Here is a 16,894-nt window from a genome sequence, read left to right as displayed (position 1 = left end):
GGGGAATTTAGATTGTATTCTTTGACGATTTTCCAAGAAATTGAACCATTCATGTAGGCTTTCGTATTTGTCACTTCGGACAACAGGGCTCCTAGACAAAAGGTTTTATTTGGGTTCAATTTGTCCTAAAATGCCCACAACACCTGGGTCGGTTTCAGATTTTTCGGTCGATCTATGTGAAGTTTCGCACAATAGCCCCTAATATACAGGATGATCACTTATCACACCCCAAACTATGTAAACCGAAACCTAAGATTATGAACCATGTTTCTTAAGGAGTCACAGTTAGGGATACGGGGGAAATTCGTAGTGATTCAATGATGTTTTTTTTAACTATAGTGCAACGAACGTCCCTGTATCTGCATGGTTAATAGGATCAATTTCCTGTCAGAAGGCCCGAAGAAAGCGAACTTATTTATCGCAAACGTATAGTAGAAGGGCCCAGGTGTTAAGGGATAAAAACGTCGCGTCACAAAAGGGATGAGGATCAAGGAATTTCGACAATAGGCCTTTTGCGAACGATGGGTGTCGGCTTAAGAGGCGACAAATTTTTTGTCCTTTTCCCATAAATGTTGTATTGAATTGCAGAGCAGGGTTTAGGATCAATAAAGTTCGGATTATGATAATAACATGCCTCAAGGGAGATGCAGCATGCTTTCATCTGGCAGGCATTGAATGGAAATGGAAGAAACGTGGAATGTAAAGAACACTGTACTTATGCCGAATGATACGGGCCGTAGAGTGGTATCTAGAGTTTCTAAGAAGTCAGGTTAATTTTAAAAATAACAAATAAATCAGTGATCCTCTCGATATACCACATTACCTGAATCAAATTTGCTCATATATTCCAAATGGCTTATCGAAAACAACTCTCGTTTTGCAAGATAATTATACGTCACACATCGTAATCTTAACTGCCTACAGCCTTTACACGTTAACACCTTCACTTTATCCTCATTCCTGAAATATCTGATCGAACGTGTTCGCACTATACTTCTCGTACAAGCACCTGCAGCTGCCGATTTTTAGGACTCAATCAACAGCAAATTGCGCCCCTTCATTACAGCCCCGTCAAGAATTTGCTTTGGCCGTAAGGATTTTTACATCAGAGAACTTATAAAGGAACAGATAAAGCTTCAAATTAACTTTTCCGCTTTATGAGAAAAGTTTTTATGCTCTTCAAAAACCTGTTTTTTGAACGCAGCGCGGTTAACTACGAGCACCAAGTTTAAGCCCTTTAATTCACCTTTCGCGCTGACGAAAATTAATTAAAAGGGCATAGAATTATGTTTAGCCCCGTATAGTGTTTTAATTGAGGATTTAGTTACTTTTTCTACATTCAATTAATCTTAAAGTTCCCTAGTTGAAAGCGTGCTCGTTTCGCTCCTCGCCCTCCCTCGCCCTAATCAAATTCATCCCTTACTGGATCGCGTGTAAACGTATCTCCGTTTTCCCCGTAGCACGCACTCCATCTATCTGTACTTGTCTCTTAAAGCACGTGATAAATATAATAAATAGCTGCAAATATCTTTTTCCAAGCAGCTAATAAAAAGGGGGTGGTTTCAACCCCAACTCCCCGGCGTGTTTATTAAGCCGGTATCTGCAGGATCGTCGTCCTAACTGCAAATTGGGTGGAGCGGTGTTAAATAAATGGACCCGTTTTTGGGCGACAAGTATCAAATTTAAGGGGTGGATTGTGTCATGTATACAAACGAGGGATGTTCCCGCAAAAAATCTTACAATGTAGTTAAGCAATGTAGTAATGAGTAGACATTATATATGGTCAGTTCAGTACGAAGCGGTATATTCGAGTAGGTCATAAAGTTGAGACTTTCACTGAGAGATAAGAATTATAGTTCCTTTCGTGCCTGCACTTTCCAGGAAGGCTATAAAGCGCATTGAATGTAATGCGTTAGTTGTTTTCAATCGGAGAAGTAATTGGACAGGGTTACTTTTAGCTAGACATCTTGGATCTTGGATCATTTTTCAGGGCGCTCTCTTAGGTTTATTAATCTCAAAATTGCTTAACTTAATTAGTGGATGAAATATTCCGTAGATTAATACCGTTTTTTCTTTCTTTTTCTTCTCTGAGCTTTATTTCTCACGGCTTTCGAGCATTCTGAGGATTTACGACTTGCTTGTAGTTGGCTCCTCGAGGCACGATCATGTTAAATGACTCACCCTATATTTTCTCTCATACTTTGGTTACTGTTCAAAGCGCCTTGTAAGTTTTCTGTATGTACCTCTGAGAATTTACGGAAAAATCGAGGTTTTTGAATTTTAAGCAACTCTACGAGCATAGTTCTTATTTGAGTTTGTATAACTTGATTATTTCCCATGAGGCACCGTGTATATTATTTGCGCTAGTTATTTTTACTATTCTCTATGAATATTTTGAGCATAACTTTCCCTTATTTACCTCTCGATGTTTGCGATTTACTTCGCTTTTAATATAAATGTATATTATTTGACAAATTAGTTTGACCATACATATTTTTGGGAATAGCTTCCCTCAACCCGAAGGGATTTGTGGTCAGGAAATGATTTGTCATTGTCTATGCGTCGTGGTTTGTCGTTGATGGGTCAGTCTCCTGGTGGTCATTCATTGTCCAACAGGTGGTATCGTGACCTCTTTTGTAGAAGGGCATTTTTTGTATCATAGTTTGCATTTATACTCTCCTCATCGGCTCATTTGGACGTTCCTTGCAGACATCTAGACAACATGTTTTTTTGATGACACTGTATGACAACCATCACTGACATACAATTCATCCAACATTGCTCTCAAACCAATGTTGTCCACTGCCTGAAGCTTCTTCAGATACGCCTCGGCTGCATATCCCCATCTTCCTGATGCACATATCAGCCGCGAGTAAATGACTCTCATGATCACAGGTTATGATAAACTATTCTTCACTGAGAATTTGAACGTTTCGCCAATTATAGGATATAGCTTTGCCCTTGTTGATGTTACTTTCACGTTTGTTTTCTCGATATGTTTCTGGCACGTTTGCTTCTCGTTCATGTCTACTTTTAGGTAGGTCATTGTGTCACATCACTGCACTTCCTCATTCTTAATTCTCATTCCATCTTCCTGGGGCTTGGCGGCATTTAGGTTGACTTTCCGTTTGGAGTACCGTTTCTCTAATGCTGTTATTTCCTCTCGCCTTTTCCATTTTGGACATTGCTAGAATTTCCATATCATCTGCATATTATACCAGCTGCATATGTATGTGTGGTGGCAACAGTGAAAAGCTCAACGTTCTTAACTGAAAATTTTTTTAAAATTCACCTAATATTTCTAAAAAATTCCATGAATGTATGTATGTATGAACAAAACCTGAAATATCGTGAATTAAGCTTCCTGGAAAAAATTAAATCCTTCAGGTACATTTCATGAAAATTATAAAAAAAATCGCTGCTTTTCATGTTTCTAGAAAGTAGTGAGAAGTTCATAAATTACACTCGACAGTGGTGACCAAAAAGCCTAAAAATTTATGTGAAAAAAAAACGTGAATCTTTCGAAAATGTTTGAAACATACAGGACAATTCAGATGTCTAAAATATTATATTTTCAAAGAAAAACGATGTATTTTCTTCGAAAATGTCTGGTATCTCCGGCATTGTACTGGTCTTGTTTGCTTTTGAGCTAGCTTTTTACTTAACACTTGGATTGAAGCATCTCTGAATGTTTAACATTTTCTGCTTGTCCTCTGCATTTACTTGTACAAATAGAAGTGGCAAAGCTCTTTGCTCACACGACTCTTCATTCTCTGTAGATGGAACGGTACAATCTGCCATTGCAATAAGTCGTCTTAACGTCCTCTTCCCTTTTTTTTTCCACAGTTCCTATTATTACAAACAAGGATTTTTCTGTCCTATGATAAAGCGAACATATGAAATTCTTTCTTTTCTCAAAAGCTTAATCATTGCCCTGAAGTAATCAGGTGTATTGGAGATTATAGTTACCCCTTGTATTATCATTTTTCCTTTGTTGTAATCACTCTGGTTTGTTTTGACATCGGTACTGAGAGGTGTTCGCTCATTTGCGTTGTTGATGATTACGGTGGGAATTTTCCGGATTTTACTGTCCCGTTGTCTTCGAGTTATCTGTTTCCTGTCTTGCGGGTCGGTTTTTTATACTTTTCATTATTTTTTTCCCGCATCTGCTCTGCTTTTTCGGCATCTGCTTCGAACCCGCTTTCTGGATTTGCCCTGGAGAGAGTGCTTGCGCACTTTATTTTCTTTTTTGTTGTTTTTTTTTTTTTATTATACTTTTCCCGGACGCTCTCCGGAAATGCATTTCAATCAGTTCATTGAAGTTTTTTTACAAGTCTTTTTATGAGTGTCCTGATAGAATCAACAAGGTACGTATTGATTTTGTCGCGCACTGCATCTGTCAGTTGAAAGATGCGAGTGGTTTGAACGCAATGAAAAATCCGAAGCTGACGCCACTGCCCGGCACAAAGCAACGACCGATCATGGGACAAGAACCAGACAAAATCACATCCAGCGAGTTCAGAATTAAAAACCCATACTAACCCGACTTGTTCATAGTCAGCGGACCATGTGGGTACAGTCATGGGACTAGACAAGCGGGAATAATTCAATTATTACCGCGGCTGCTTTTCTACATCGATTGTTTTAATTGCTAGTTTCAATCGATATTGATAAATCGATTTCAGTTAGATTGTGCATGGAAAATTCTACATTAAGTACCTGCCTCCAATTTAACTATCTAGGTGAAATAATCTTCTTGTAGCAATTAACGTTGACAAGGCGTAGCATTGATTAAACCTTAAAACGATGTTAATTAATATGGACTGTGTATCTCTGACGATGACAATCAAATTTGCTTCCGATCTCAGTGGCGGATCATGGAAGTATTAACCGCAGATGTCTGGAGAGCAATCTGAAATCGATTAGATGAAACAAAAAATATATATACTTTCGACGAGAGTTAAATAAATTTCTCCAGGATCCGAGGACCATCAATCATTTACACATGAGAGATTAGTAAGTCAAACAAGGAAATTTATATCACGCTGGGCATTGCTAATGGTTTTAGTTACCTACTGTTTTCATGAATATTTTTCTACGTAATGTGGTTTTCGAGCGAATATTGCCGCTTATATAGGAAAATGAGTTATGGACCAGGGATTCCTTGCTTAGATAACAAATTGACGAGATGCTTAGAGATTTGATATATCGCCTTCGTGATGAGGAATATTTTTCTAATAAGACGCTCTGTTTGTTTATAAAGCGACTTTCGATGGGCGCGATTCATCATCGCGTCATCCTCAGGTAGTTCACCGACTTACATGTCTTCTTTCGTTTGTAAATTTAGGGAGTTACTAATATCACCTGCAATTTCCCCTAATAAACGAATTTGCGGGAGTCGTTTTGAAGTATTGGGAGTAATTTCCAAGGCAATATCCTTGGGGCGGAGTTGTCCAAAACTGGGATCAACATTTTTCGGATAGAACTGGAAGTTTGGGCATCGATTCTAAGCCCCTGCCAGGAACCCTTTTTAATGTAAAACCACAAGTGAGTGCATTATTACAAAGAATCCATAAATCTAGATTCGGAAAATGATCCAGTTCAGGGTTTTAAGGTAATAAATTTGGACTGTCGTCCGGTAAAACAGTGGCCGTGTTCGTTGGAGACGGGATCGTATCGGAAGAGTCGGAAAGCGCAACGAAAACCGGCAAATACATAAATAAGGATCAGGCTCTAACTAAGTTCCCTTACTAACAAACAAGCGAAAATTTCAACGCCCACAGCAGGCTTTAAATCCTCGAACCCAGCACGGAACCATTTGTCATGGGTGTGGGTTAAAAGTTCCCTCTTCATGAGAATATAACAGATATAAGGTGCTCTCTTCGCGATGCTTGCAGTAAAAATAAGGCAATTTTGGGGGTTTTCGCCATAGTTTATTATCAGCAATATTAGTGGACGAGTTATTTTTACTAATTGCAGTTCGTCCACGAAAATACATTCCAATTAGTGCCGAAAAGTCTCGTTTACGCGCTCCAGTGAATTGTGGCCCCAAAACAGCGCACAAAACTACGAATTTAGTAGTTTTGGGCTATAATTACTCTCACAGGGCAGGAAAATAAAAATGTTTTCTCTAATTACCTTCGTTATAGGAACGGGGGTGAGTTGTGGTGCAATTTTCTTCCTTATTAGAGAAAAGGTCCATGAAGCTATTGTCGGCCAGTTATAGATGGAAATGGAAATTTGGAGAAGGGGTAATTTCTACATTTTATTAAAAAGGAGATTTTTTTGGACCAGATGTCACAAACAATTACCGGCACTTCTACAGAATTGGTCCTATTTTTGAACAGACGTTGCCACATGTTAGTACCCTCATGATATCATCTTGTCATCAGAGATTCCTCATACGCGAGCGTACTCCATGCGCGTACAAGACGCAAGATGCCACGTTAACATACGTTACTTCCTCCGAATTTGCCGCCATGAATTAGTGCCCAATTTGCCAAGAAGAGCGGACCAAACCATAAAAAGCAACCACTTCTTTTAGATCGTTGGTTGCACGTGACCTTTTAATTTTAGCCATTTTATCCTTGTGAATTTTAAAAGATGACAAACAAAGAATTCGGATTTCCTTATAATCGTGCCGTAGAGTTATCTATGAGATGTGCTTAAAGGCTTAGACAGAGGAAGTACGGCTGGTCCTTAATCTAACAAGGTCATTAGTACATCTTTGCGGTTAAGACAGGATCGAATTTAAAGTTTCCTAAGACACTAAGAATCGTTGAAAATGGGGCAACGTGTGAGTGTGAGTGAATCTGCGTTAAAGGAGAAGATAGGCCAAAATGCATGCAATTCCAATATCAATACGATGATGAATTCCAAATCCAATATAATGATGTAATTTCACTTATCGCGGATCATTTGAACTTTCATATTGATCAGATTCCTCTAAGGCTCGACGCCATTGTAAAAGCTGTGAAAGAAACTACCATCGAGCTTGTCGCATTCTTTACCTCAAAAGACCGGAATAAGTTAACCATTACAAACGAAACAAATGACAAGGAAAAGAAGAAATAAAAGAGCCGGAAATTCCTGGGCCTATTCCTCAGACTAATGGAAGCAACAGAGAGGATCCTATCCTTTACACAGCTAAAAATAACCATATTGAGAAATCAACAAATTGAGGAAATATGTTTAAGATTTTCATTCCTGGATCAGGCGAAATAAATAGTTGCTGGTACAAAAGATATTTGTTATTATTTGAGGACAATCATGAATGCTGGAGAATAGGCGAATCCGGGCAATCTCATAAGCATGAGGGTTTATGCATTCGTGCAATGAAAAACAATAAGGTACTTTTACTTTTAGTGATTTACTTTCCACGAAAGAGTACAGTGATCAAGAACGTTCTGATTCCATCGAGGAAACTACTTATCTGAAGGAGTTTCGATGCAGTATATTTGCTCATCGGAATTACATTTCATAGATGGTCTGGATATCAGTAGCAACACTTTAAAAATAATGGAGCTGGTGAAGTTCTCACAGCGTCTCTTACATATTACGGTTTATATCAAGTTAATAATATTTCCACCACCGATATTAATTGTACCTATGTGAGCCACTCTTTTTGTCATAGCCGGGTCTCTGCGGAGGTATGCATAAATGATTTTTTAATTAATGTTAACTGGAGTTAATCCTGAATTGTGATGTAAATTTGGCTGTGAAAATATTTTATCGCACTTTATCTGGCCGTGTCGACGTACATATATATACGCAGAAAAATAATTGGAAATGATTTTAAATTGTCCGGGAGCTTCTGCAGGGTACCCAGAGAGTGTATCATTGAAAAGGAAAAAAAACATATTACAAGACCAGGAAGTCAATGAAGGACCGTTTGGAATTTTATGAAATGCATTCTTAATGTGAAAATCGACCTAAACTTTGCCATCACAACTATACTATACTATACTATATATATAGCTATGCCGAGTAGGAAGAACAGAAGAATTTTTAGTCAATTTTGAAGGAGAGAAATAAGCCCTGAACAATTCCAGAGCCTATGAAGTATCTCAACAAGATCATCAGAAACGGTCAGAATACTGATCATTCATTTGCCGACTGTGTTTCTTATTAAAGATATTGATATTACTTAAAGAGAATGATAACATTGTTAAGATGCAAGGTGACATTGCCTACTTTTACCCATGGTGAGACAGCAATGATTTGCATGATTGAAAGAACGCACAATTTTCTAGGTTCACTGGTAGTTTCAATCGCAATTACAATTATTCCATCAACAATCAAATTTAATATAGCGGAACTGATCACGGATTTGGAAATATTTAATCGCAGGCTATCATTTGCAGAAGACACATATATGTATGTGTTATAGAAAGCTGCTTTAGCAAAGCACTGAAATTGCTGAGTTTTATCAAAAAAATACTAAAGATTCTTCAATTACTCATGCGATTAAATTTGTGTACATATCCCTTAAACAATCTGGATATCTGTACCTTTGTACTTATGCATATTTCCTGAGCTGCATAGATAAGCTGGAATATGTCCAAAGAAGTTTCTTAAGATACATATGTAGATTGCATTTAAAGAACACACCGGAAGTAAGGATATTAATTATGAACAGCTAATGAATGAGCTGAGCTTTGCAGTTTGGCGCATAGTCGTGAATAGTGGTGTTATGTAAGATTTTGCATACAAAAGTAGCCTTTCCACGACTCTTGGAAAGGCTAAAGCCCTGTTTCCATTATGGGAACTTATAGGAACTTTTTGTTGCTTTGTGTTTTTGTGTTTGTTGCGTACAGCAGAAACTTACGGGCACATATATCAACTTTTTGTTTCCACCGAAATAACTTGTAAATTGACCCATCTAAGCTGTAGCTGCGGTAGTTTCTGAAGGAGCAATTCGGTGTTTCCACTGATACGTGATAAGTTGCAGCAAAATTGAGAAGGAAGACACGTCATTACCAATGGGCGGCACAGCCATATTCATTTTATTAATCATTAAGATTAAAATGCCTTTCGTTTTACTAATTTTCTTCATGTTCTTTGAACTTGCAACAATTTATTTTTCGGCAATTTTTTGTTTATTTTTAGCGACGTGTTCTCATGCCGCTGTTCGTCGATTTTCTCTAGATCTGCTAGACATGGAAACCGGCGACCAATAGAATTTACCGACGTTTATTTTCAAAACACTGAAAAACTTTGAGAAACATTTTGAAACGACTAGAAACATTTTCAAAAACGGGCAATAAAAAACCAAGATTGTCCAAGGTTGCTTCAGTGACAACGGGGTTGAGGTTCCCTGTATCTGTTCCTCCTAGACAATTAAGAAATCCAAAACTTCGAGTTCGCGAAACATCAGACTTGCAAGGAGACAATTCTCAGATAAATAGAATAATTACAAATGAACATAAATATCAAGGGGATGTATTTCATATTCATAAAGTCGATCGCCCTTCTTGCAGAGAGGTGCTATGCGCGAAAACTTCAGAGAACGAGAAAGATAAATTTATTATGTTATAGTGGTTCCTCAACACAGTGGGCACATCTCCTCAAAATTTCAAAAGGGACATTGTCTGGTGCGTAGAAGCTCCCATTCTTTATTTAATATTTTATGAGATGTTTCCTTTACTGCAAATGGAATTACAGGCATGCTTTCAGCGTAGAACCCAATTACACATAAGACTGAATCCCTTCAAAATTGAGAACATTTCCAATTCCATCTATTAATCGTTTTGGTGACTGAATAAAAGACTGGTTTCCAATATTGATTAGTTCTTCCCGACCTTTAAAAAATTACTATCTCTGTCGTCCTTAATCTCCAGGTATTTTAAGTGTTTACTTTCAATCACATATGTAACGACGATATTACTGACTTAAAAATTTGAAAAGGTCGCATTACTGCCCTGTACTTCCCGGTACGACTTCCCTCCTCGATTTCCGCCTCGATTTCCTTGTCGCATACTAAAATTACTAGTTGCTATAGGTTTAAGTAAATTGAATAATCATTATGAAAATAAATCAAAAAATTACTTAGATATGTATGGAAAAACCTAATTCATTTTTATTTACATGAAATAAAACCGAATGGTTTCGTTTATTTTTTAACCGCACATGCCATATTGATACATTTATTTATCAAAATTAATGAAATTGGTATTGTTATAAACACTGATTGAAATTTCAAGCCCTCCTCGATGCCACTGGGAAAATCTTACGCCCTGGAGAGGTGGTACTTGATTCGACGTATTTCAGCCAGAATGGAATATATTACATAAATAACATTTGAGCACATTTTAAAATGTTATTCGGAAATTCCTGGTTGGAAATAAAATAGTGCATTACTCTCGATGGGAATTTTCATTACTGTCTCGGAATTTTATCATAACATAATCGCTCGATAATAATGAAACGTTTTCAATCTCGTATTGTAATACAGTGTTACTTACCTTTTCTATTCAGTTCTGAAATGATAGACCAGGCGGTCTAACTTTGGTTATTCGAGTTAAAAATTCTTTGCGCAAAATGAGCAGTTTTAGTGCAATTTATAAATTTTTGATGTTCACTTTTCTCAACTTTTTATGGCTCATTCGTAATAAGACGCTCCTTATGGAGATGATTCCACCTCGTTAGCTGTTTATTAAAAATTTAGATACCTAAGATTCACTATTCACTCATCTAAGCCGCTTTTTTAATTGAAAATCATTGTCAAAATGCCACAGGAATGCCGAACAAAAGTTCTCAAATTTCACAATGATATCGGCAGGCGCATGTTTCTCTAGACAAGGCTGAGGTTAAATCGTAAAAATATTATTTATTTTGGTCCTATTATTTATGTACCAATTTCGCATGGGGAAACGCACACGTCAGCACCAGTATCAACTAAATATTGTATCTCCATCGAATTGTCCTGAGCAAATAAGGGACGGGAAGTTTTCTTTGGGAGGACAACACACAGGTATCCAGGGCTGGCATACGATCTAAGTCAGTCTATTGTTAATTAAAGATTTCTAAAACCACATTTTCATCAAAGGAATCAAGAAAATTCCCTTACATACAAGAAGATCCCCTTACGTATTGACTGATCCTTTGCAACCTAGTAACACAAAACCCAATTTAAATTTAATTTTCCTTATGCTGTTTACCAATTTACGATCCAAATTTCTATAACTAATTGCGGGTTATTTGTTCGGGTACCACGTGGGCTGCAAAGCCCAGTACCACCTCCATGCGAAAACCCGCATTATTAAAGCTGCAAAAAGTGATTTAGGGACGTTTATCCAAATTAAAAAAAAAACCCTCAAATTGCCCACGTGAAATTACATCTTTCAGTTATTTCGTAATAATCGGTTATTGGCAGTTTGAAATATGGACGAAAAGTTGCTCTATACAATACGGACGAAAATAATGAAAACGCTCAGTAATTCAGTGATTATCCCGGAGAGTATTGGGGAAATGTGAACCAAATTTTGTTCTAAAAAATGGGAAGTTTGGTCCACAAATAATTTTGGACACTCCACGCAGTTGCAGCAGCATTTGGGCTTATGAAAATTACCCGAAATAAAACTCCGTCCCTGTCGATATCCAAACAATTGCAATAACCAATCTGGGGCCTTAATTTCCAGATGTAGCCGTTGTTCTTTATTTCTCTCAACACACTTGAAACGGGATTGCAAGAATGGGCCCTTGAGGCCGACATCTGAGTTATTGCACTGTTTGCCTTGCTCTTACCAATATTGTTATTCGGCGTTGGATTTTTCGCCCTGCCTTATTTTCCTATTTGTTAAACCGTTATTAGAAGTTGGGATATTTTTAAAGCCCCCCGAGGCATAAAAATGCGCCCTCATAAATTCCATGGAGAGAAGCAAAGAGCGCGAAGTTTGGTTAACTAACTGTCCGCTTTAGGCCACATCGCTTTGGCCGAAGTTTGTAATTAGGTATAATACTTTTAAGTACTGGTGTACAATTTCTGAAATTTTGAAAACGGTAGCAAATGTGGAAACTTTCCCTTTCACGAATCTCGGTTTCGGCAAACCGCGGGAGCGAGATGCGCCACTGACTTCATCAAGGGCCTTAAACCTTGAAGATACTCTTAGAAAACCTAAGATTTACCTTAATTATCCTTTTGTCACCCGAACTCCAAATCACCCTTTGTACTTACACCTATCTGATCGGATTCTTGAACCGATATTTCTGCTTTAAAGGCAGCATTAAGACTCTTTTCCCTAAACAGCGTCGAGTGTTTACAAAGAAAACAACGATCTGATCGAGTCCTAAAGGACTGATGATGATTTACTGATTTAATAAGAATAAATTCTTAGATCTGACAGACAATGGAAGCAGATTACACTGAAACGCTCTGTTGGTTCATTAAAACGTGTCAAAGATGTGCTTTATGTGATTGTATCTTTCAGCCTCCCTCAGTGTTTATGTAAACTTTTTTGTTACAGTGTTGGGAGAACTGCGAGCTGCTCCAATCAAACTTCCAGATCTGGGGGGAGATGTGCGAGGAGAAGGAGATTTGCGTAAGTTTCTAAAAAGAATTATTGACAAGTCTTCTGCGACAATGGCACGATTCCGAAACCGAGGAATTTACTTTATTTGATTAAATGCCTTAGGATCGGGAGTGTATGGAGGGACGTGGATTGGATGACAAAGAAAAATTCGCGGCTCAACCGTACACGACAATCCTTTTAGCCATTGCTATATTTGATGGTGCACCAGTACAGATTCATTATTTAAACGAGCAGTGATTAGTCGTCTGTTTGGGGTTTCCCTTTGATGCTTTCGTTTTGCGTACTTTGGTGTATTTGTCGATTTAAAATTCAATTTCAGGAACGATAAGAATTTAAGAGAAATCTGGATTTTGAGCATCAAAACGATCATAAACGGACAATAAGTGGTGTCAAATTCTCAAAGCTGCAGGCTCGCCACTGTTTTTTTTATCCATTTTTTACCCGAACCAATAACTCAACCCAAAAATTACATACATAAAATGCAATAAATCGATACCAACATTAGGAAGCAAGTGATTTGTTTACTCTTTCAAAACCCTTATGGTCCACTCTAAAAATATATATATAAATCATTCCGTTGCTGCCCAGTGGTGTACCCTGTGAAAAGCTTGATAGAATCCCAGCTTAGTAGCTAGAGTTTTAGTTGAAAAAAAACAAGATACGCCACTGGCTCTCGATAGTACCAAACACTTGAGGTTTCTCTTACTATCAGTAAAACTGCACCGCCAAACTCCAGTGGCGTTCTAGACACGCGTTGAAAAAGATAAAAGTGGGATTAAAATTGAGCTTTTTAATTATTTAAAAAACTGCAATAATTGATACTGAAGGCAAACCACGCCACTGATTGTTTTACTTTTCGAGTGCATCACACGCTCTTTCCAATAAAAATGTTAAAAAATCTGTTTATACCGAGGCGGGAATAAAAAAAGCAAAATTAATCATGGACTGTCAAATCCAAATATATCTAAAGGGTAAAGATAAGAAAATTTGACGCCACTCCGGCGATTTTTTGTCATTCAATGAAATCCAAAATTGCAAAATCGGCATAAAAGCGAAGAATTTTACTTAAACACTCGAACTGAACTAGCCTAATTGAATCCTTTATAACATTCTTTGGCTTCATACAGCTTTCAAACCTTCATCTACAAAGCCATAAATTTCATCTGAAAAATTATTTCTCTCAACAAATAAATAACGAAACGAAACTGGATGAGAAAAGGGAAAATCCGACAGCGACGATGTTCCAATTTCGCCGAGAACACCGTCGTTCCCTTCGGATGCAAATTTGCTAATGAAAGCCCAAGTGTCTTTAAGCTGCAATAATAATGAGAAGTTAGTTGCCATTCAGCTATTTTTCTCCCAACTCCGGGGAATATTGCATTTTATTTCCACAAGTTTCTGAATTAAAGATAAGGCAGTAAATGAAAATGTCGTCTGTAGCGTGGAGGAATTATTATTTGGTAAGGAATTTCAACCACCTTTTCAACAGCCAAACAATTAATCATGAAGTGGAGTGACTAAAATGCAAAGTACCCCCATGTTTGTCCCTGCTTATCAGGCCCGACATCTTATAACAAAGAATTGTTTTGCCCTCATACTTCCACTTTCAAATGAATTAATTACCGTACTTGCACGTGTGGCACGTAAACCATTTACAATGGAATCTTTGTTTCAGTTCCCTGGGTGTCAGCAAGCGTGCAAGTTCCACCAAGAAGCCCTGTTTAGAACCCAACAAACCCAGCCTGTAATCCACACTAAAGGAGAAGCCATCATCCAGCTTTCAGGGGCTACAGCCCAATGGCCTAGCAGGCCCATCTCTGTAGAGCCCAATGTACCTGTAGTCTACGTTGTGATGCGCAAGACCTCTACAGGGCCTTGGAGGCAAATCATCCAGACTATGGAGTCTTCGACGAGAGTCCCCATCGACCAAGGAAATGCCATGTTGAGGGTACTTGTAGTAGACCCTCAGGGGTTGTTAACAATCTATAGTCCTGATGAAGAAAGTCTGAAAAGAAATAAGAAGAGAAAGAAGACTATTAATACTGAGATCAAAGCTGCTACAACCATGAGTTCCAAGGAAGAAAATGCCCCTTGGGTTCTAAAAGAAGTGTCTTTGATTCATCAAAAGGTGCTGGTGATAGGGGAAATTGCCTGGGAACCCAAGACAGTCAGAGGGGTCTACTTGGTCACCTGGGAAGTTGATGGAGGAGGTCTTAAGGGCAATCTCTTCACAGACTCAACATGCGTCACGTTATCCCTATGGCCAGACACAATTTACCACATACAAGTAGAGCTGGTTTCCAGAATCCCTGGAGTGGACAATATTAAATCCCAGATGATGGATTTGGACACCGGCAGAGCCCAGAAAGTGAGCACTGAAGACGCTCAAGTTCTTCCAGAAGACAATCCAGAAGAACTAAAGTCACCATTATTATCTATGCTCTTCAGTGCAGTAAAGGGGGAAAAAGTGGATAAATCTGCCAAGTATTACAAAGAGATAGCTGCAGCTCTGGTAGAGTGTTTCGGCATGGTGGTCCTATTGATTTTCATCGGAATAGTTCTTCGGAAATTCTGGAGCGTCTTTGTTAGACGGAGAGCTGATAGTGTGAAATTGGTCGAAGACTGCAGTGCTGCATATCCAGGTATGCTATTTCACAACGTAAATTTATCCCTCATGGGTTTCCTTTGCGTCTATCCAAGGCGAATTTACATTGTTGCGGTCGGAGACAACATACCATTCGCATTCTGGAATGTCCAGTCTGTCCTATATAAATCAATCTTACGGGATGGATGTGTAGTTTCTCGCAGGGAAAATTTCATACTAGAATGTTATGTAGGGGTTTTTTTAAGGGGATGGCGAATGCAGAGTTATGAAATGCTCGGAATTGCGGATTTCCCATTCGTTATTGTAATAAGGTCTGTTCAGTCAAATTTACTGTTCCCAGATATTTAAAATTAAAGACATTTCTACAACAAAATTCCTCTCCCAAAGCTAGAAAGGAAGAGCTGAATGCGTTCACAAATATCTTACCTAATCCGTTTTTTCTCTATTTGTTTCAGACTACCCCCCGATAGTGACGGTCCTGACCCCACCAGACCCACTTCCCTTTCCTAAGGTCCTCCACGGAGGCGAAATGGACAGGTTACCGACCAGTTTCGACCATCAATCAACCAGAAGTGACCTCCAAGTTTGACACTAAACTTAACGTGATATTAAGCCTAATCTATATTAGTGCGCCTAAAGGACGCTGTTCAAGTTCCTAAGTTTGAAGAAGGTTTTCATTTTTGATGTATGGGAAATCTGTAAGTAGTTGTAAATTATTTCATAAGTATACATGCAGTTTTTTGGTTTTAAAACCTTTTCTGACTGATTATGTTTAAGCTTTACTAAGTAAATAATAAACTTCCCAGGATCAAAATTGTGACATACATTCATGCCAGTGCTATTTACTTGTTAACATACTAGTCACTATGATAATCATCATACATAAGATAAAGAAATTAGCAAACAAAATTCGTCTTCCTATGATTCAAGCTTTCGATGGCATTCAAAACTTTCAAGAATCAAAAAGTTGTTTCATTAGCTAAACCTCATTATGATGTATAAATTTTATTGTAGTAAATTTGTGTAAATAATAAGCAAAATTCTATCATCTTTCTAGGAGCTTTTGTACATAAATCCTCACTTATGTGTTATAAGTGGATTATAACTGTACATACCTTAGGATTATCATTATCGACTGTGTTACATAGATTTAAGTTTCTATTTATTACCGCTTGACTGTAAATGTAAATGATTTGTGTAATTTAATTTCTTCAAAAATACTCCTGTAAGTATAAATGTACGTGTAAATAAATCAGATGAATAATAAATAATAATAAGTAAAAAAATAAATCTTAATAAACAAACGAGTTTCATTTTGGTCCGAATTACATCGAATCCATCAGAAAAGAGCTTTGGGCGGAATATGCATGCAGTTAACTGATCCCCTTAGGTTAAGCAGGCAATTAAAGCTGGATGCCCTTAAGGCCCTTTATTTGCCCAATTAGGGACGTGGCCGATAGGTGTTAGCACAAGTCCAGATTTGAGATACGGGGATCAAGATGTATATAGATTTGAGTAGTTTGGGATATGGAGAACGGAAGAGGGACAATTGTGGTGATTAAGCTTAATCGAGAAATTGTAACAACTTGTAAACTTGGAGATAAGAGAAGCAGTCAGTCGCTAAGAAAAAGAAAATTTCCAAAAATTGCGACTACCCACAGAAATCTTCTACGCCACTGAGTTTTGGAGCGAGTAATCACCGCATTTTGGGAGGCGACAAAATACTCTTGAAAATAACTAAAAAAATAAGTTGAAAAAA

At 37.8% G+C, this 16,894-nt stretch overlaps 1 protein-coding gene across 1 annotated transcript in view; it reads left to right on the top strand.

Annotated features, from left to right (window-relative positions):
• LOC136408622 (uncharacterized) overlaps nucleotides 1-16,411 on the top strand; it is a 46,733-nt gene extending 30,322 nt beyond the window's left edge. Inside the window, exons 3-5 of the mRNA XM_066389720.1 lie at nucleotides 12,465-12,539; nucleotides 14,206-15,172; nucleotides 15,591-16,411. Coding sequence (XP_066245817.1) covers nucleotides 12,465-12,539; nucleotides 14,206-15,172; nucleotides 15,591-15,724 — 1,176 coding nt within the window. The 3' untranslated portion in view covers nucleotides 15,725-16,411. The remainder of the gene's footprint in view (nucleotides 1-12,464; nucleotides 12,540-14,205; nucleotides 15,173-15,590) is intronic.
• The last annotated feature ends 483 nt before the right edge of the window (nucleotides 16,412-16,894 follow it).

This window comes from Euwallacea similis, chromosome 4, assembly GCF_039881205.1.
Source record: "Euwallacea similis isolate ESF13 chromosome 4, ESF131.1, whole genome shotgun sequence".
Classification (NCBI taxonomy): Eukaryota; Metazoa; Arthropoda; class Insecta; order Coleoptera; family Curculionidae; genus Euwallacea; species Euwallacea similis.
The sequence above is the reverse complement of the archived record's forward strand: the minus strand, read 5'-3'. Positions and strand labels throughout refer to the sequence as shown.